The 20,456-nt window shown below is 41.2% G+C and overlaps 1 protein-coding gene across 1 annotated transcript in view; it reads left to right on the top strand.

Moving 5' to 3' along the window:
* smpd3 (sphingomyelin phosphodiesterase 3) overlaps positions 1-20,456 on the top strand; it is a 63,559-nt gene that overhangs the window by 33,040 nt on the left and 10,063 nt on the right. Inside the window, exons 5-7 of the mRNA XM_055028049.1 lie at positions 12,497-12,572; positions 16,001-16,162; positions 17,122-17,211. Coding sequence (XP_054884024.1) covers positions 12,497-12,572; positions 16,001-16,162; positions 17,122-17,211 — 328 coding nt within the window. The remainder of the gene's footprint in view (positions 1-12,496; positions 12,573-16,000; positions 16,163-17,121; positions 17,212-20,456) is intronic.

The raw sequence follows: 20,456 nt of genomic DNA, 5'->3' as shown, positions 1-20,456 counted from the left end.
GAATTTTAGATTACATAAGGCAAAATAGTTTTCCTCTGAATGTTGGCACGGTTCTTGAGTAGAATAGAATAGCATAGAGACGACATTATTGTCCTTAAATGGAAAAGCTCTGGTGCAAAAACAGCAAAGTGTCGTTCAGTCTCATCATGTCATCAGCTGCATTGGGCCGAAAGGACCTTTTAGCACAAAGCTGGCCTTCCACAGCCATTCTTTTCATTATGTTTCCCTGATTTTTCTAATTAATTTCAGAATCGGTTTTTACTTGCAGCAGAGACAGAAGTTGAGGTTAAGCCAGAACAGTAACAACACGTCTACATTTAGAGTGTGCTCCTTTTAAAGACACTTTGACACAGCTGTGAGTCTCTCGTTACCTTTTCTTGGAGTTGTTTCAAGTCGCAGTTAGTCTTTTTACTCCGCATGCGGATTTAGCTGTGAACATTTCCTCTTTTGTGGGGGGGGGAGGGAAAACTGAGCTAAATTTGAATATGAATGTCACAGTGACATGTCTCTAATTTTCTGGTTCTGCTGCTGTGGAAATCTGTTCCCCTGATCCCTCTATGTTGCTGTTTTAACAATATTTTTCATTTCCGTGACTTTGTTAATCTGGTAATTAAATCTGTGATATTTATGAAAGCGTGCATAAGAGAGAAGTGAAGAGGCTGGAATGACCTTCTAGCTGACTGTATTGTCCCTTTTGCTGCAAAGGACTCTTGTGCAATGGCACATTTCAAACCCACGCTCTCTTTCTTTCCGTCTTATCTTCGAGGTTTAAAACACCTTTTATAATAACGTTATTAGATTCGTCCCATGCACAATTTGAATGCATGTTTGCAGAGATGGCAGGACAACATTTTGGTGCTTCAAAGCCGTCACTCTTTTGAAGCGTTTGGCAGACGTGTAAAAATACACTTTCTACGCCCACATCCATTCACACACAGAGCACATCTGTCATTGTATCAAGTGCATGAATCTACTAATGCATGAATATCTATGGTGTGAAAGCACAAAATAAACACGTCATTATTTTCACAAGGTCTTGGGGTCTCACGTTTTGCCATTAAATTCGTGCATTGCACGTTTGGGATTTTTCTCTGCCACATTTAGCACTTTAATACAGGACTTAATGCGAAAATGTCAAGCATTTGCAACTTTTCCATGGCACATTCATTTGAAGGGTGGCTAAAAGAAATCTTCTATGTTCTGCTTCAAAGGTTCAATCTGATTTTACTGAAAGAGACAGACCGATCCCCGTGAAACAACACAAACGTATCTTAGTGCTCTTGAATGAAATCGAAAAGCTAAGGGCTTTGCTGTTCAGACTGATAAATTAATCGGTTAAATTAACACACAATGAGTTCCTTCAGTCTTCATTTTCCAGTTGGACCCTCAACAGAAACCCTTTGGTTACATTTGCTTCAGGAACCGTTTGGATTGTTGCTGCACCCGCAGCTTTGTATGAATATTATTACTTTTTCCACTCTGAGGTTTTAGTTCATGCTGGATATTTGGCTTTTTAGATACTTTTGGTCTGAGATTATGAGATTTTGCTGAAAAAGATAATAATTTACTATAATACTTTTAATGCACCTTTATCAGACATGCAAACAATGTGCAGAGGACCGTATGCTATGTAATGAGTTATGGCGCCATTTAGCTCATTTCTATGTTGAACATGTGTATATATTGCTATGTGTTTAGCAGTTTCAATGCATAAATTCCAGCCCATCAGCCACAATGGGTTTATGTCGTACCTGCTAATGCACTGCAGGCTCCCTGCATAACAATGGGATTTCTAAACTGGACATATTTGTTGTTTTCTGTTTCCATTTACCAGCTGTCGATGTTACTTTGTACAATAACCAAACTCATGGCAGTTGGATAAAAGCAGCGGTGCACAGTTAAAAGCTTTTCACGGCGCTGGATCCCTGCAGAAGCTAAGGCTGTGTGCCGCATGTATGCCATTTATTGAGTGCAAGTGCCACGTTTTGACAGCGTGCGGCTTCATTAATCAGTCACATGCTGCGACTCTGACAGAACGTGAAGCTGGATCGGTTCCAGTCCCCGCTGGGACTGGGTTGGCATTATGTGACCAGATGTGGGTGGTGAATACCTGCATGAGCACGCCTTACATGCCCCGGATCTTACGAAGCCGCGCTTCATCACAGCTTGCACGCTGACATCCTCATCCCGTTTCCCCGCCGCCCGCTGACTGCGGCGGCAGCTCGCAAGCTGCCTTTGCTTTCTTGTTTCACCACCTCCGTGCATGTAAGGTCACTTCAGGTCACGTCGACAAGTCGGCTGGGCGCCAGCTGGCAGGTGGTTGGTCTCGGAGCAAGCTGCTGGGGAAGAAAAAGCTCTGTTTAACAAAATGGTTCTCGCTAATTTAGCTGCATTTCTGGCTACAGCACATCTCTCGAAAACTGTAAATACTTTGTCAAATGAACGGATTGTTGGTGGGAAGTGATGGTTTCCTCTATATGTTTCCAACTCTGATGGTATTTAGGAACAAGGGCAACTTCAAGCAAATTAATGGCAATCGCTCAAAGTATTTTTCCTCTTCTAAGCTGGGAATCTTATCAGGATAAAACAAACATGACGTTTTGCACATTAACCCGTCAGAGTAAAATGGTTACCTAAAGGATTCGTTCTTTAATTTTTATTACAGTAAAATCTTACTCAAGTTTTTCAAACATTAAACAGTAAAGGAGAGTAATTTTGCTGGTGAAGAGAAAGCGTCTCTATTCTTGCCGAGCAAAGAGAGGCATCAATTTTTGCGGTCATAACCAAACCCACGCCGCTTTTTAACTCAACGTGCGGAAGAACATAAGTAAATTGTGTCTCTGCATGTCCAAGCAGAAAAGCAAGGTAGCAGTAAATGAAAGCAAAGCAAAAGAAGACGCATGGCTCCCACAGTAGAGAGCCGAGGAGCAGCCACACAGTTAATGAGTGTCAAACCGAGTTTCCTGCTGCATTTCCAGAGTCGAATGCAGGAGGTTGGGACGATGCTCAAAAGGTGGGCTTCGCTGATTCTTTCGATCGTTCAAGTGAGAGGGATGTAAATATTGTTGCTGTGAACACAAACAACACAACGGATGCGACGATAGCCTGAAATCAAAACTGGCCTCACGAGGACTGAGATGTTAAACCTCCAACTTCATCTTTAATCTGCAACCAGATCCACAACTTTGTTCCAGACGTGGCTTTCAGATTTTCCCCTGTGCAAATCTGTCTTTGTCGGGAAAACTGTAGGATTTCATGATTTACACTGGTGCATAAATCAGGTCCAAAGTACCAAGTTGATTTTTTTGTTTTTATGCGGCTACTTGACGTCAACTTGAAGATTTTTGTGTGAGCCGGCTCACGTTGAAAACCTTTAACTTAAAAAACAAAATCATCAAACTTCCAGTCTAGTCTAAGCATTACAGTTTGTTTTAAATATTTCTGGCCTTATTTTGCTTCAGTCTACCAAAAGCAATGCTGTCTTAGCTGACACTAATTTGAAATTGATAACATTATTTGAAAGCAAAACATAATTTCCTTGCACTGTTTCTTTTCTTTGTGTTCATACTTCACTGCTTGACAGCTCCTGAAATTGAATTCTTGAAGAAGCGAAAGTCCTCTGTGTTTTTTTTTTTTTTTTCAGACTGCGTTGAAAGTCCGTTTAGATGCAACCGTCTAGGTCAACGTCGGTGCAAGAACTTCCCAGTGTTCTGATCGTTATCTCTGCTGTGTCCATCAGCTCCGGTTTTATGTTTCTCGGCCGGCTGCGGGCTTTCATGTGTCTGCTCTTTATTCCTCATCCTTTAGACGTCTTGGCGACTTTCCAAGGTGAAGCCCTCGGTCCTGCGCAGATCCCGACCCCCCCCAGCTCACTTCACCGCCAGCTGGGACGCATCTCATTAGATCCAGTTCATTTGAGGCACCTGATGTTCACACCGTGTTTGTCTTTGTACTCGCCAGATGACTTGATCATTCTCTCATCTGAAACGCGTTAGTGTTGTTCCTCTGTTTGTGTTGTTTCATGATGCTTTGCCGTGTTTGCTGTGGCGCATCGGTGTCATTTGTACATGTGATTTACAATTCATTTCTCTCTTTTATTTCAGTTCTGATTATGTAGAAAATTAATTGAACATAGCCTGTTTGAATGATATTGTAAAAATGATTGATTGTTTATATATACCCTTTAGTTAAGTGAATACTATACTTATAAAATTAGAATAATCATCACCAGATTTAAACCTGGGAAGTCACGCACTGCATGCATCGTGGATATTCTTCCTGCTACGTTCTCATCATATAAAGGACAGGTGGCTGATTGGAAAAAGGGTGCAGCTGTGAGGAGAAAAACAGAGAGAGAATCAGAGAGCAGGAAATATTTAGAGAAGATGCAACCAGACTCTTGACCTGACGGTCTCCTACTCTTCAAAAGCTAATGTTCAGCAACATTCAGACGCATTCCTGCACAAACACGCTCGGATCAAATGACTGAGTTTCCTCGTCATCAGCAGCCATTCAACTGGCAACAAGCCCTTTATGTGACTCGGCTGTGTTGCAGAAAACTCCAGCTTTGGGGGCCTGGAGTTGGAGAACTCTGTTTCAACCTTCCCACAGCCAAGGTCTGGGCAGGTTGAAATGTTAAAAATGACCTCTGAGCTATAGTCGTGGCTCCGCGTTTCAACCTGGTGAAATTTATCTGGGAAATGAGTAGATGAAGTAAGTCAAAGCTCAACCCAGATCATCGCTGGCCGTTTCTGCCTGATGAGTTCGCTCCAATTAGGAACAATTTACGGCTCGGAGTTTGATGCCGGCGGGTTGGGGCCGCACGCGTTCCGATGATTTCCCCGTGGATGTGTTTACCTTGAGAGCGGCATCCGGTCGGCAACATAAAGCTGAATTGTGACACACAAGTGAGACGGAGAGAGAAAGACGGGGAGAGAGAGAATATTAATTTAAAAATGCTTCCCCAAAGAGAAACACGGCATGGAGAGAAAGAGAGCACCAAAGCTGGACCCCGTAATTAAAGCTTTTTTACTCTCAACGTTTATAATTATTTGAAGCTATTAAGTGCATGGTTGAGGAGTCGCACACGATTGTGAGTAAACACACAGTTCAAATCCGTTACTGCTAATTAGACCTGAAAATGGATGAAGAATGGGGAAAAAAACATAGAAAGAAAACTTACCCCAGAGATTCAATGACCTGGAAGATTTCAGTCTGTAACCAAAGTTGGTCAGAAAAAGAGTTTTCTGCACGAGAGATTTTGAATCCTTTCGGTCTGAAACCCTGATAATGACTGAGTTTGATATCTACACAGTCCTTCTTCCAGTAGGACAGGTTTTAATTTTTTTCAGGTTTTCATCATATATTCATCCAGAACTAAAGCTGTAGACCTTGAAGGCAAGACAAAAATGAAACCCATGAAAGGTGCATGAAACACATGAAAGTTTTTTGTGTGCCTTTTTTAACTTCAGTCATTCTGATCTGCATCATTTGAGCAACACTCTTGATGAAATGAACCAGAGCAGCACCTTGCAGCAGGTTTTTGTGGTGAAATCACTGCTTTCAGACTTGAAAGTGCTTTTTTTTTGTTTCTCTGATTTGCATATTGTATTGTGGAAAAAAAAACTCTGCCACATTTCAACATTTAAGAGGAGAGGGTTCATGTTTTAATGTAACGCTTATTTTTTAAACCAGGGAGTCAGAAGCTGTAGTTTTAGATGTTTCTTTTGTCTGTCGTCATTAAATCAAGGTTTGAGTGGAACAACATGACACGGCGCTTTTGTTTCTGTCTCGTCTTATTCAATTTGTTTTCTATGGGTTTCCCGATTTGGAGCAACTTCTTTTTGGGCACGAAAAGTTTTGACTTTCACTTTCACAAGACACAGAGAAGCCAAGTCTGAGACACGTTCTTGCTGTTTTTGTCAGGAGTATCACCGACCAGCTCCACTAGAGCCGTCAGTCATTTTCTTTGCAGTGCACATAGATCAGGATCGGAAATTTGCACTTTCTGTCTATTATTATTATTATTATTATTATTATTATTATTATTATTATTATTATTATTGAGGTTTATTCCCAAACGTTTTTTGTTTGAAACCCAGGAATGCACAGGGAGGATTTGCTGATCCTGAACTTTTGGCAATGTGATCACAATTCTGATATTGCAATTTCTGAATTTGTTGACTGCTAACTCATTAATCATTGTTTTAATTGTTAATCTACTCTGTACTTTATCTGATATTGAGTACTTACCCTACGCTGTTTATTTTAAGTGACAAAATGCAAAAAAGCCATTCAACCATTTGTTTAGGTCAGGGTTAAATGTACATGAAAGGTTTGCCGTTAACTATTCACCATATTTAATGCAGGCGTCTTTTTAACAATGTAGATAAAAACCAGAGTTTAAAATCAGGCTCTTTTGTTCCCCCCAGCTTTGCTCTGCTTCCTGTTGTGCCTGGCAACAAATTGGCTGTTCGCTTTTCAAGTGAAGTGATCAAATCCATGAAAGTACCATGAGGTGAAATCTCTCTTCATCGCCAACGTGACGATAAAAGTTAAAGCAATTATTTCCGTCCGGCTCAGAGCTTTTGCAATCGGAGTTGCCCGGTTCGGTTGGCGTCGAGTGTGAAATCTCCTCTCGCAGTCCGACTCTTCACCGCTCGATTCTGCCTCAGTGCGCCGTAATTAGAGGAAGTCTTGGAAAGTTCCAGTTTCCCACATCCTTGAGTCATTTTCCTTTTATCATTATTATCATCATTTTATGAGAAACCCAGTTAATTATACTTTTTGTTCTTTTGGCTCATACTGAGCAGAAGAGGAGAAGAAAGGAACTGAATGGTTGTTTTTTTTTTTTTTTGCATAAACTGTTTCCTGATGAGGCTCTGAGCTTTAAAAAGCCTTGGCATCGTGTCAACACAACCTTATGTGCACATATTTACAGTCCAACATTCCTCATAAGCATGAATGTGCGCATGCACGCACTGAAACGTCCCCGCAGGCCTCTCGTCAGTTTCAGGGCGCACACTCACCTATTGAGGCATGAATAAGCCCCTGAAATATTAATACACAGTGTGGCATGTGGATGGAGAAAAAGAGCAACTGAACAGGTCGGAATGGAGATGTGGTTGGAGAGATGCAGAATCTCTTATTTTATTAAATTTTGATTAAAATTTCATTTGGAGCGAATTACACGAATTTGAACCAGATAATAGTTGTTGTTTTTTCCCCCCCCTTTCCTCCTGTCTTAATGCAAACCTAAACAAGAGGAAAGATGGAAGCATTTCCTTTGTCAAGTTCTAAAAAAAAAATAATAATAAATAAGCATTTCAGTCTTAAAAATGTGAAAGCAAAACTTAAAAAAATGTTACTCAGAGGGAAACAGCAGTGAATTTACAATGAAATCTTGCCATGGCACTCATTTATGCTGCCAGCTAAATTTAAAACGCAGTTCAGTTTTTATTCATGACACACAAACCCAGTTTTTAAATGATGTCGAAAAGCACCAAGATACCAACCTCGCTCCCAGGTTTAGGCGATAAATCTTTTAGCCGCATCCAGTTTTGAGTGTAAACAAAAGGACGTGTGAACATGAACTTTTTTAAGTGGCGATTTTCTGTTGCAGATTGAAAATGGATGGAGAGAGAAAGGAAGGGATCTCTTTCACCTTTCTCATTATTTCTGAAACCTGAAACAAAACCTGATCTGCTCCCAGGAGTTGGGTTCATCTTTCTCAGAGGCCTACGTTTCTTCTTCATTGTATCCAAAGCACAAAATTTTTTACTCTTTGCGGGTGAAAGGCCAATTCCTGCAGGGCCTTCTGTCGTTGCTTTAAAATTGCAGGGCTTGGCCCCGTTCTCCTTCGTGCGTCATCTGTTGCATCAAAATAACAAAATAATTGTGTAGATAATCCCTCTTGAGCATGCACCCGCTAAAGCCACAGACTGATCTTCATCGGATTAACAGTGAAACTTCAAACAGTGGAAGAAACAAGCATGTTCAGACATGTTTGATGGCTGGACTTGCTGAAATTCATCAAATTTCATGAAGCTGCTGGATTTTGTGGAAATGGAAACGAGGGACGTGAATGTCTGAATTCAACGACACGGACGGATGAGTGAACACTGTTGGCAACATGGAGTAGGCCTATGCTGCATTATGCCACCCACCTTCCCTAAACACTCGTTATATGAAGAGTAATTGAATTAGAGACGTAAATGTTGGGCGGGGAATCTGGGGCTGTGAGGTTTACTTCGTGTTTTCAACCTGAAAAAGTTGGCTTGTGTTTGGTATTACAGTAAGATTAATTAAGCTAATGCTTTGAGGGGGTTTCTCTGAAAGCCTCTTCGCAGACATCAAGCCAAATCACATCGCCTGTTGTTGGCAGTCGTCTTCAGTTTGTCTGAATAAATGTCCACTCTTCTGCAGGCTGCCTCACCGCTGCGGCTAATTCAGGGAACAGGAAACCCTGACGCCTTGACTCGTTATGCAAGACGCATTGCGAACGCCTTTAGTTTTGTCGACGAGACATTAGAAAAGAAGCGTGTTTTTAAGTCTGAGAGACGGTTGATCAGAGAGTAGCTGTGTTGTCACAGCATGGAGAAAATGCTCTGTTTTGTTTGGTCTAAACCAAAATGTTTCAATCTGATGTTGCAGTTTATGAATGTTTTTTTTTTTGTTGTTCTTGTTTGTTTCAAGTTCTGTGAAAAAGAGCTTAGATATTGTTTGTGGTTTTGCTTCCCCCCCTAACCAGGCTTTATCATTTCAGATCATCAGGCTGATTTATCATTAGACAAATCTGTGAGTAGATCTAAAAAAAAAAAAACTGTTAATTATTCGCCCTCTATTTTTGCTTAATTTTGCGACTGCAATGATGTTTATGATACCAACCGTCATGCCCGGTCCTGCAGACCGTCGCTGCTAGAAGATATCGTCGGTTCAAATAAAATCCCTGAAACACATAGCAAAAATGTCAAACCTGAACAATTTGTAATGACATTTTATCTATTTACTGTATGTACAACAGTCACGTGAATAAATAAAATGATGGAATATGGTGCTAAAAGCACTAAATGCATTCACTTGTGGCTGGAATAAAACAAATCTGGATAAACATTAGCTTAGGAACCGTTCTCAAACGTGGTACCTGTTGTTTTGTCACAGGCTCACAGCTCCACACAAATGACTAAATGTTGCAGGAAAAATGCTCCAACAAGTTCTTGGCTGTCGAAAATCTCTGCTAAAGCTGTCAAACGTAGACCTGTCAAAACTTTCCTTTTCAATTGATCCTTTTCTTTGTTTGTTGTTTTTTTGTTTGTTTGTTTGTTTTATTTGTCACTGCACTGAAGGCTTCAATTAAGAGATGACCTTTAAAGAGCCGGTTGGTTAGCGTGACGACGGGCAGCAGTGGTCACTGATGACATAAATCTCACTTTCAGTGAATCTGTGAAAAACAAAAACTATCTAAAATGTTTTTTTTTAGATAGTTTATTCAAATACTTTCCCAGGTAATCATAATTTCACTTTTGATGGAGCGGGGGGGGGGAATATATTTATGATCGTACAGCAATCTAAAACATATAATAAAATTCCTTTTATTTGTACAGTATTTTCAAGACGTTTTATATAAGACAATATTTGCATTGGCTGCAACTCTGATCCCAATTCATGAAAGCTGAGAGCTGTGAGTTATGAAAGGTTGCAGAATCTTGCTGTTGCTAGACGTCAAAAGAAAGCACAAAATGTCTGGAAAAGCTGAGAAACTACAGATCAAAACTGAAATGGACTCAGTGCTTCAAGCTCTGCCTCGGCTGGTTCTCGGTGCATCAATCTTTGTGTGTTGCGCCATCATTTTAAAGATAACATGGTCTGAATGAAAGACAGTATTTTGTTTGTGACCAATAGAGGGCGCCTGTCTCCCTGTGGTGACCATCTTCTTCCCGAAAGGCGAACTTTTGGACCGGCCTTGGTGTTCGCTCTCACTTCAAATCAGGAGCACCAAACTGCAGGCCCGAGAAGGCAAACCTCCCTGAAGAGGTGACGATGTTCCAATAACACACTGCTGGTGTTATTTTTAAGGTTTCCTCATTGTTCCAAATTGGAAAAGGGTTTCCTTTATTTTCATGACTATTGACATTGTAGATTCATACTGAAGGCATCATACTATGAAGTAACACATGTGGAAATATGTACTAAATAAAAAAGTGTAAAACAACTGACAATACGCCTTATATTGTAGTTTCTTCAAAGTAGCAACCTTTTGCTGTGATCACTGCTTTGCACACACTCTGCATTCTCTTGATGAGCTTCAAGAGGTCGTCACCTGAGATGGTTTTCACTTCACAGGTCATGAAAATAAAGGAAACCCATTGAAGGAGAAGGTTGTGTCCAAACTTTTGGTCTCTACTGTATATGTGTCACAAAATGTCTGAAAAACAACCAGGCTTTTATGGTTTTCTATTTATTTCACACTGTTGTGGGTTAGCTGGTATTCCACTGAATAAACAAAGGAATAAACAAAAGCTACTCGCAACATCTGTGGATTCAAAATAGCACTTTCTGATTTAGTCGAATCCCAACTGTTGTAGATTTTTCACAAGTTCTCGCTGAACTCAATGCCGGTCGTCCAGCTCTTCGAGAAGTCCCCCGTGGCCTGGCTTCATGCTCTGCCGTCGTCCTGCGTTCGGCTCACCTGGCCGGATGCCGCCCCGTCTTTAGCTCTGCGTCTGATCTGTGAGACCGAGCAGCGATTTGTTTTGATCTCGCTTGAAACAGACCCCGCTTCACGCGGACGCCTTTGCACTTCAAACCCCACGATCGCAGCTTCCCCCTGTTCTCCTCCGCGGCCCTTATTCCTCCTCGTCACCGTGGGTCTGCCTCCACCCACCGACACTTCAGAGCTGCGAAGTCGTCGCCTTCGCATCTCCTTCAGGACTCTCAGCGCTGCTTGGTGGAGGTGTCTGATTAAATCTGGAGTGATGCCTTGTTGCCGTGACGTCGCTCTCCGTGTCTGCTGCTTGCGGAGTGGAGAAATCGAGGTCGGGAAGAAACTGTGAAAAATGCACGGAGAGCGACGTGGACGTGTTAAAAGTCATGATCTCCTCGGTAGCCTCGTTTTGTTTGTTTGTCTTCAGTCAAGCTGCAGATTGTTGCAAATGACTCTTTAACAGCTCTGGATTTTATTTTGCCCCACCCGAGTCGTCCTGTTTTGCTTATCCTCCTGAAATCCTCTCAGAAGAAAACGCAGTTTTACTTTTCAGCTTGTATTGTTTACTGCTTATAGAAAAAAAAAAGTCTCGTGCCCCAGCAGCACTAATGCTGCACAAAATGTCAGAAGTGCCATGATTTCTGGGGGAGGAGCAGATCAGACGGTGATCAGCAGTATTTGTTTTTGCACACAAATAACTTCAGCTGACATTTGCAGATTTTTCAGAACATGCTTGGAAAAGGTTTCTATTTTTTTATTTGACCTTTTAGCCATTTTTATAGCTTTGCATTATTGCATATCTACCATAAGCAGAAAGACACAGTCAGATAACTGATCGCACGTGAATACAAGGTTTAGTCTGCTTCCCTACAAAAATCTACAGAAAGTAATACTAATAATAATAAAACAGAATATTTAGCTTTGTGTTTAAACCAAATAAATAAAGAAGACAGCATTACCATTTGAGTCCTCAAATTGTATTGCTGTCATGTGACTGTGATGAACCGGATCTGTATTCTGGAGCAGGAACATCAGGATTCAGAGAAAGCAGATTTCCATCAGAGTTCACTGCAGCTCTGCTTTTTGTGACACATCAATCGACTGCGCTGCAACATGCTAATGTCACAGCTGCAGCAGCCAGTATTTAGACAAATTAGAGCACAATTAGCTGACTGAGAGCGTCTCCCTACAAGCCAAAAATGCAAAGAGGCAGCAGCAGGATCAGGAGAAAAGCGGTTTTGATTTTGAACATTTAGCTCCATCAAAGAGCTGCCACACGTCTTTTTTACTAACACAACTCCCATAATGCTCTGCTGGTGTGCCATTCGGGATCCACGAGCCAACTTCCCGTGCTGACATTCATTAGCGTCTTAGTGCCACTTTCAACCTGGTTGAAACTGTTTGGACCTTTACCTAAAAGCCTCGCCTGTGCCAGGAAATCCACCAGTGTCATTAACCTGGAATTTCTCCTGAGGGCAAAGGTCAAATATCCAGATGGAAACTTGCTGATTGCAACAGCGAATTTGTGGTCGAGGTGCAACTCGATCAGGGACATTTAATAAGAGAGAGTAGCAGCACCAACCATTCAGGCATAACATTATGACCAAGTATTTCAGACTATCAAGTCTGAACTCTTGTTGGCTACCAAGTAGCCAACAAGATTGTGACCATCTTGTTGGCTAATGTGTCAGAAAATTAAACGTGGCTTAATTCAACAGACAAACTGAAGCAGAAAACGATGCTGGTCCTGCCAGAACGGTTTCCCTGACATTGTGTGGCGTCTCGTCCCTGCAGGTTCACGTGGGCACCTCCCATCAGGAGCAGAGGGTGGTGGGATACCTCACCTGCACGCACCTCCACGCCATAGAAGGTACAGTAGCTGCTGCTCAGTTGCTCCGCCGTACGTCTGTTTGCATGTAAGCTGCTCCTTCGCTGTGAATGCCTGTTAACAGTGCCTGCCTTCACGTTCGGAAATTGAGCTAAACGAGTGCGTCAAAAACCCTCCGTCTGCTGTTCCCATGGCGACTGCCTCACGCTGCTGAAGGCGTCACAGACCTATTTAAAGCCTCCCGGTCAATGCCACGCTCATTTTTTACCAAAGACAAACCCCTTCTTCCCCCCACCCCCTTCCTCTTCTGCTATTCTGGGCTTTTTTTCTCCTACGCTTGTTGCAGGCCTAAATATAGCAGAATCAGGGCTGGTTCTAAAGATGCACCTCAGGTAAACCCCCCTCTTGAGGTGAAGGGGGCTGCGACGTGAGTCGGGGAGAAAGAAGAAAGAAGTGAAGCAAAAGGTGCAGGCTTACTGAATCTGTAACCGAGCATGAACTGAAGTTAATAATTCAGCGCCTGAGTGGAGGTTTGGGGGGTTGGGGGTTCAGGTGAGCATCAGCTGGTGTGTTTTCTTCTGCACACCTGTGAGCTGCTCAGATATGTGCAAACTGTGGCACACATGTGGATGCGTCTAAAACCACTCCAGATTTCTGTTTCCCACCTCTTATTGTCAACAATACCATGGCATTTTCTTTCTTTCATTTATTTACCATCCTCACAGTGCCTCTATTTGAATTTCTATTGTAATCTGTACATCCACACACCATCCCTTTTTATACTTTATATTATTTCCTCCAAAGTTTATGTACACTTTATGTCTATGAGAGAAATGATAATCTTGATTATAACCTGCTAAAAATACAGTTTAAGATTTATCTGTCGTGCCAAATTATCGTAATTTCTAAACAAAAGCTTGCAATAATAAATGATTGAACTTTATTACCTTTAGAAGATTTTGGTGAGATTGCTACACTCTTTCTTCCTGACATTACATCCAGTTGGATATTTCCACAGACGTCGTTAGATTCTATCAACACATTTGAATATAAACCTCATAAAGCCGTCTGATATTCAGCACGGCTGCCTGGGTAAAAATGTTGGGATTTCTTCCATAAACACAGAACTCATGTAACTTAAACGTAACAAAATTTGATCTACAGAATAAAGGGAAAAAAAGTCTGGAAATGTTCATCCAGGGGGAAAATATTTAACATCCTTCAACTACAAATCTGAATCCGCCTTTTTTTCTGACCCTCACAAGAGACATTGTGAGGGTCAGTTTCCTCCTGCTCTTGTTTTATTTGGCCCAGGCTCTGGCTGCAAAAACACACCTACACCGGCCCAGTCAAAGACCTGACCCAGATCCAATTGACAGTCACTGGTCTAACGGAGAATTTGAATATTTCCCCCTGTAGATGGAAAGATGGTGAAGAATTAACCCGCAACAAGAAAAGGCAAAAAGAGCACAAACAAGAAAATCAGATGTTTTAAAAATTAATAAATTATTTTCCTTCCACCTCACAATCTGATATGTTGTTTTGAGCTTTCAAATAAAATTCTTCTACAATAAGTTTCAGATTGTGACGAGGAAACAAGAAAAGAAATCATGTAAAGAACTGTAAACACTTTTGTAATGCATTTTTATGTCTGTATTTATTTATGCAACAGTCATATTTATGGAAAGCCCATGCTTTGCTTTGACTTGATGTTTCTTTACCTGCTTTTGTTGTGTTTTGATTCTTACATTTTCTCCGCTGTTAGATCTTCCACCAATCAGGGCAAAAATGTAAACACTTTTCATACTTTATAAAAGTACTTTTTTCAGCTACATTGTAATTTCCTTTATGATTATGTAACTTGTGTAGTAGGTTCATATTACCCTCAACCAATCCTCCTGTTTCTCCTGTGAGGTGCTGATGTAACCATCTGGAGATTCGTAGGAGAAAATCAATGCAGGAGTCAAACTCAGGTTATTAGGTTTTTTTATTTATTTAGGATGCAGCAAATGGAAACAGTCTGATTTAATCAACAGAGTTGAGACACCATCATTTCAGAGACATGACTTCTGTTTCCATGAATTGTCTCAACTGGTTTGGCTGTGATAAAAGGCATTTGTTTTGTATTTTATCTAAAACTCACTATTGTGCAGTGTGTTAAATAAAAAGCAGCAAACAGGTTGAACAAAAAATTAAAAAGAAAAAAAAGGATGTGTCTGGATTTGAAATAAATAACTAGAACAGTTTAGGGTTAGGGTAGGCATCACTAAAAGCTGCGTTTGTGATGCAGAAGAGAAATCTGAATCGTGACACATGAAATGCAGCAGCGTCGTTGTTTCAGAGTCACATTGTCAGAACTAAAATCCTCATCTGTCACACATACAACTAAAGAACTTGGATTAAATTGTTTAAAGTGATCTTTTGACTTCTCCTGACATGTAAATCAAATGTCTCATTTCCCATCAGAAACATCATTCTTAAATGAAAGAACAGCCAGGGGATGTTATCATCTTTTAGCAAATATTTGTGTCAACCAAACAGCAAGAGTCACCCGCAGAGTCTAGAAGTTGTTTTAGTTTGCAAACTCAACCTGCAGAACGGTTCCCTGAAGATGGGTTCTGGACTGAAAGTGACTGTGAATACGCAGCACAATATCTGGACTACTTTAAAAAACCTTTTAAAGAGGTACTTTAAACAAACATGGTTATTTAATTACTGCTTAGTGACGGTCCGTCTGTGGCCCTCCGAAGGATTTTTCTCAGCCACGGCTGTAAATTATCAACAATGCAAACTCTGGTCCAACATCAGAGGCAGATTTTCTCGTCCTTCTTGCCTGCTTTTCCACAATTCAACAACTGACCAAAAGCTTTTCAAAAAACTTACTAAGCATAAAGAGAACATGGATACATTTTCACTCACGAGTGCACAAGTCTCACCTGAATGTTTTCTTCCCTCAAATCTTCCCGTTCAAACACATTCGCGAACAAATTTACAACAAACACGCCTCCACATTCCTCAGTTTCTTCCATTTCTATTTATTTTTTTTTTTTTTGTTGTTGGTTTTTTTGTAAATTTTGATGAAACACAAACATTTCACATGGAGCTGAGCTGCGGCCCAGAGTAATCAAAGCCAAAGCCACCTACTCACCCTCCAGTATCTTGACACGTCTTTGTTTCTCACACCTTCCACTGTTCATCTGTTCTCTCGGATGCTCTCAGCCTTTGCCTCCCCCTCTGCCGCTCGCCTCCTCCCTCCTCGCATCCACCGGCAGCGGTGGATAGATGCAGCAGACCTCAGTGTTAACAAACAGTCTCTCTAACTCTCCTGTTATGTAATAATGTAAAAAAAAATGTTTTTAAAACTTTAAAAAAAAACAAATGAAGCTGATACAGTAGCCTCTGGATGAGCCTGCTTTTAGCTCAGAGTGGACAAACATGCTCCGGTGTTTTTTTTTCTGTTTTGCATCCAGGTGACTCGTCGGTCCGCTGCGAACAGCTGGACCTCCTCCTCCAGTGGGGGGCCGAGTTTCGCCAATCCTCGCCCCAGGCCCCTGAAGGAGAGAAGGTGCTGGAGGACCTGGTGGCCTTCGACGTCATCTTGGGAGACCTCAACTTTGACAACTGCTCTTCAGGTATGCAGGTATCCCCTCTGCCAGCGTGACCTTGCCGACGTTCGGCTGTGCAGGTGTTGACGTCGTCAACCCTTCAAAGTAAAAGCCAACTCAAGTAGTTTGAGTGGCTAAAACATGAATGATTAACACTTTTATTACTGAATCCCATTTATTTAGTAGAGGTTCATCTGATGCATTTGTGGTTGTTTATATTTCATTTAATGAAGTCGCTGACACAGTGGGTAGAGTAGCCAGACATTTTACTCAATTATGAAGAGTATTACTTCATAATAATAGTACCATACTCAAGTAAAAATAAAAATGTTGGTGCAATGAAATTACTGCTAAATGTACAAGTAGTACAACACTAAACTGAACCAGTTGCTACCTCTGTCCATTCAGTGTTGGTGGCTCATAGCCAACCTGTTTGCAGTCTTTATTGCATTTCTAATTTATTTGGATCTTTTGTTCCCATTTCTTATTCATGCATTCTTCTTTAAATCCAACTGGTTACAATCCAACTGTGTGAAATTTGAATAATTACGGCCTCCTCCTCCTCAGTCTGAGGATTTCTACCAGGAGTGTATCTGTTGAGTCGTCTTTATGTTTAGAAGCAAATAATAGGCAAATAACGATGAAAACTCAAAAAGAAGTAGTTGTAAAAATACTTGGATTTCTCACATTCATCTTGTTTTATCACAAGCTCTTTGAAATTAGATCATATATCTGTAACATAGAGACCCAAGATGATTTCTTTTCTGTGCTAAGTAAAATAAAGTAAAAAAATAAATTAAATAAAAATTCCCCTTCGCTGCCATCTAGAGTTGATTGATGGTGTAACTGTTTTTAAAGCCTTTAAAAAAGATCCACAAAATACATCACATTTAAATCAATGCTTTCACATGAGATTTTCAGTGTATTCCGATCCGAGACTATAATTTTAACATCCACGGTCGGTTTGTGTGTCTGTACTTTTGCAGAAGACAAACTGGAGCAGCAGCACACACTTTTTTCTCAGTACAAGGACCCATGTCGCCTGGGGCCGGGGGAGGACAAACCGTGGGCTCTGGGTAAGAACACATCCGCTCAAGTTCGCCTCACGCCGACAGGGATTTCAGTGTCGCCCGAAGCTCGTGACACATCCACAGTGGCAGGTGTTGCTGCAGCAAAAACGGGCCTGAGAGCAGAGCAGACCACGAGCTGCATCCTCGGGCTTAAATCAGGACGTGAATTAAAATACCACCAGCACAGCAGGGCTTGATGCATGGGCATTAGTGACGCAAAGACGGGAGGCTTTTGGTCTGGATGTGAAGCACTATTTAGGCCAGCGGTATTTCGGGGACAGTGTGGGCAGGACAGAGTGAAAGAGCTTGTTTGGAGAAGAGCTTATTTCTCTCTTTTGGAGCAAGCTGGGAAGAGGAGCGGCTCGGCTGCGGTTTCCTCTGTAGCAGCTCGGCGGGAGCAGAGAAAGGGGGAATCAGTGAAGGTGAAGATTACCGCGTTTCACAAAGGTAATCCAGAGAAGACTTGGCACATATAAAAACATTTGTGTTGCAGCAAGAAGCAACAGAGGAGTGAAACCTGACATCTGCTGCGAGAGCCTGTCATCATCAGAAAGCATGAGGCGGCTTTCGAGAACAATCAGAGGAACTTGACTGAAGCTGCGAGGATTAAAATGTTGTCTGTTTTTGGTAATTAAACAACAAATGAAGCACTGACTAGTTCATATTAAGCAAATAAATGCCAAATAAATGAGCAAATATGAGTCAAGGGAGGTTTTTTTTTCTTTTTCTCATTATCTTCAGGAAATAATATTTAATGACAAGATAAATACCAACTAATACATTTGGAGGACCTGAAGTTCCAAAACAACTATGAGTTGAACATGTCAACCGTTTTAAGGTGTGTTTTATTATGTACTCATTTCTAATTTGACCTCTTTTTTTTTAACCTAAAAGTTTATCTGCAGTCGTCATCAGTCAGATTTTTCGATCAATGCTGCTTATTAAGGACGTGTTTGAATTGTTCTTTTCCCAGTGCAAAATCAATGTACAACAGACGTCATGTATAATATGTACACACCACAAGTCTATGCAGAAAAGTGCGCGCTTTTCTGCCACAGATTCAGCTTTTACTGTGGGCTGTTTTTCATCCATTCATTCTTCGTTCATGCGGTTGAGTCCCACTGAGATGTGAGGTTTCGTTTTTCAGGAAAGACGTCTCCAGTCCAGACACTTCGTGTTAGGATGCTTTATCCATTCTACCCCCTGTTTTGATTTGTCTTTGGGCTCTTTCTCCTCTCTTGCTCCTGATTTTAATTGTTCTTTGGTCTAGACTCTTGACATCCAAACCCTAAATCCTCCTAAGCTATATGATTGTGGACAAAAAGTTCAATATTTGTCTTATCTAAGCTTTTCTCAGTCATCAGTCTCTTAATCCCTGGTGATGTTCTTGAGGACAATCAGATTTGTGCTCCAGCAGTTTTCAGTTTATGGTCCTTTAACATCCCAGTGTTCTCCTTGTGATCACAGCTTCTATTAAACATTATAGCACATATTAATTGTGTGTTTATGTGACACTATTTCATCAAATGATTTTTGAGTTTTGCACTAGAAATGACTCCCAAAAGTTCTCCTTCCGACCTTTACTGAATTTTCCGAGCTTTCTCATCGTCAGTCTTGTCGAGTCCTTGGATGTCCCTCATTTTAGGATGTCCTCAACATATAGCCTATGAGTTTCAGAATACAGTCACTATGAGTCAGTACTTTATTTAAAAAAAACATATCTCTACTTTTCATAATAATATCCAGTATTTGTTTGTATTTTCCTGCTTTAGAGTTCCGTCTTTTTTGTGACCCATGATGAACTTTGGGAAGGAAAGCAATCCGACGAGAACAGAAACTGCGGCCTCTGTTGGAAATGAGGAAGTGTGGGTGGAAACTGTGTGAAATGTTTCCTCTGTTCCGGTGCGACGTTGAGTCTGAATGACATCAGGATTCATTAGCTCAGAGAAACCGAGAAACGTTGACCACCGAGAGGAGAGAAACTCTTCTGCAGTCAAAAAAAAAAAAACGAAACAGATCCATGTTTCAGAACCACCTTCAGACCCGGTGATGCTCAGCAGTTTTCCGTACGGCCGAATCGGACTCTGGACTCAACATCGTCATTTGTTGAGGGTTCCAGGGTTTTGTTTCTCTGAGCTTTCCTAAGCTAAACCAAAGTAGTTTAAAGTACTGGACTTCGAATTGGACGAATGGGACATTTGGATTCTTGTGTTTGGAATCATTGTCCTGCTGCTGTTAAATAGATGTAAATAATTTGGCAAAAGCCTGGTTGGAAATTGTCAAAAAATTATACACTCAGTGAGCTGACACGAACTATAATGAAACGTATTCTTCATCGTTTTGAAGAATACGATGCTTCTTCAGAACTTCTGCTTTTAACAGTGGCGACTTCGCTGATGAATATCTTGTGCTTTTTATCATCAGCTTCTGGCTGCTTCTTTTCTTGAAAGCACTTGAGATGTACACACATTTTCACCGCGGTGGCACAAAAAAGCCTCCATTTCCCAAGACTGAGTAGCAGCACTTTCCCAAATGAGGAGTAAATAACTTCCACTCTGTGAAGCACAAAGTTCCCGCATGAAATCTCATTCCTCTATATTCCAGTAATCGTAAAAAATCTCCTCTTAGAGTTGTGAAAACTGCTGTCTGCACATCAAACATCCACTTCTCTTAAGAGCTCTTGTAAATTGACTGGACTCTCTCTTCATATAGAGCCGCTTCCATCATGTTATTCAGCCTCACTGTGAAAAATGTCTCTGAGTGCTCATCTCTCCTCTCGCCGTCACATCTCTCTGCTCTGTGAGAGAATACTGGAGTCTGAGGATTGCGAAGGCCCGCTGAACAACATCCTCTCTTGAAGAGCTGTTGCCTTTCATGAAAGCTATTCTGGAGATAAAGTAGTGAACTTCACAGAGAGGGACACGTTGCAAAGCAAGCCTCAGATCGATGAAGAGGATGCAGAAGTGGTTTAGAGTTATGCAACTGGAGTGGACCAACGCCTGCTTGGTCCACAACGTCTCTAACGCTGACCCGGATTTGCTGCTCAATGTACAACAGTATAGGCAGATGAATGAAATCCATGAAAAATTCTTTATTGGCATTGTAGCCATTAAACCATTATTTTTAATGGTATTTTATATGTTTCATGTTGTATTTTCATGTTTATATTTGGTGATGAGCCATCGTGATGAGCCATTAGTTCCCTCAACATACTAGTTCTCAAATTCTGGTTGTGTCTCAAGTTGGGTCCA

Source organism: Poeciliopsis prolifica, unplaced genomic scaffold, assembly GCF_027474105.1.
Source record: "Poeciliopsis prolifica strain line A6 unplaced genomic scaffold, Auburn_PproV2 SCAFFOLD001, whole genome shotgun sequence".
NCBI lineage: Eukaryota > Metazoa > Chordata > Actinopteri > Cyprinodontiformes > Poeciliidae > Poeciliopsis > Poeciliopsis prolifica.
The sequence above is the reverse complement of the archived record's forward strand: the minus strand, read 5'-3'. Positions and strand labels throughout refer to the sequence as shown.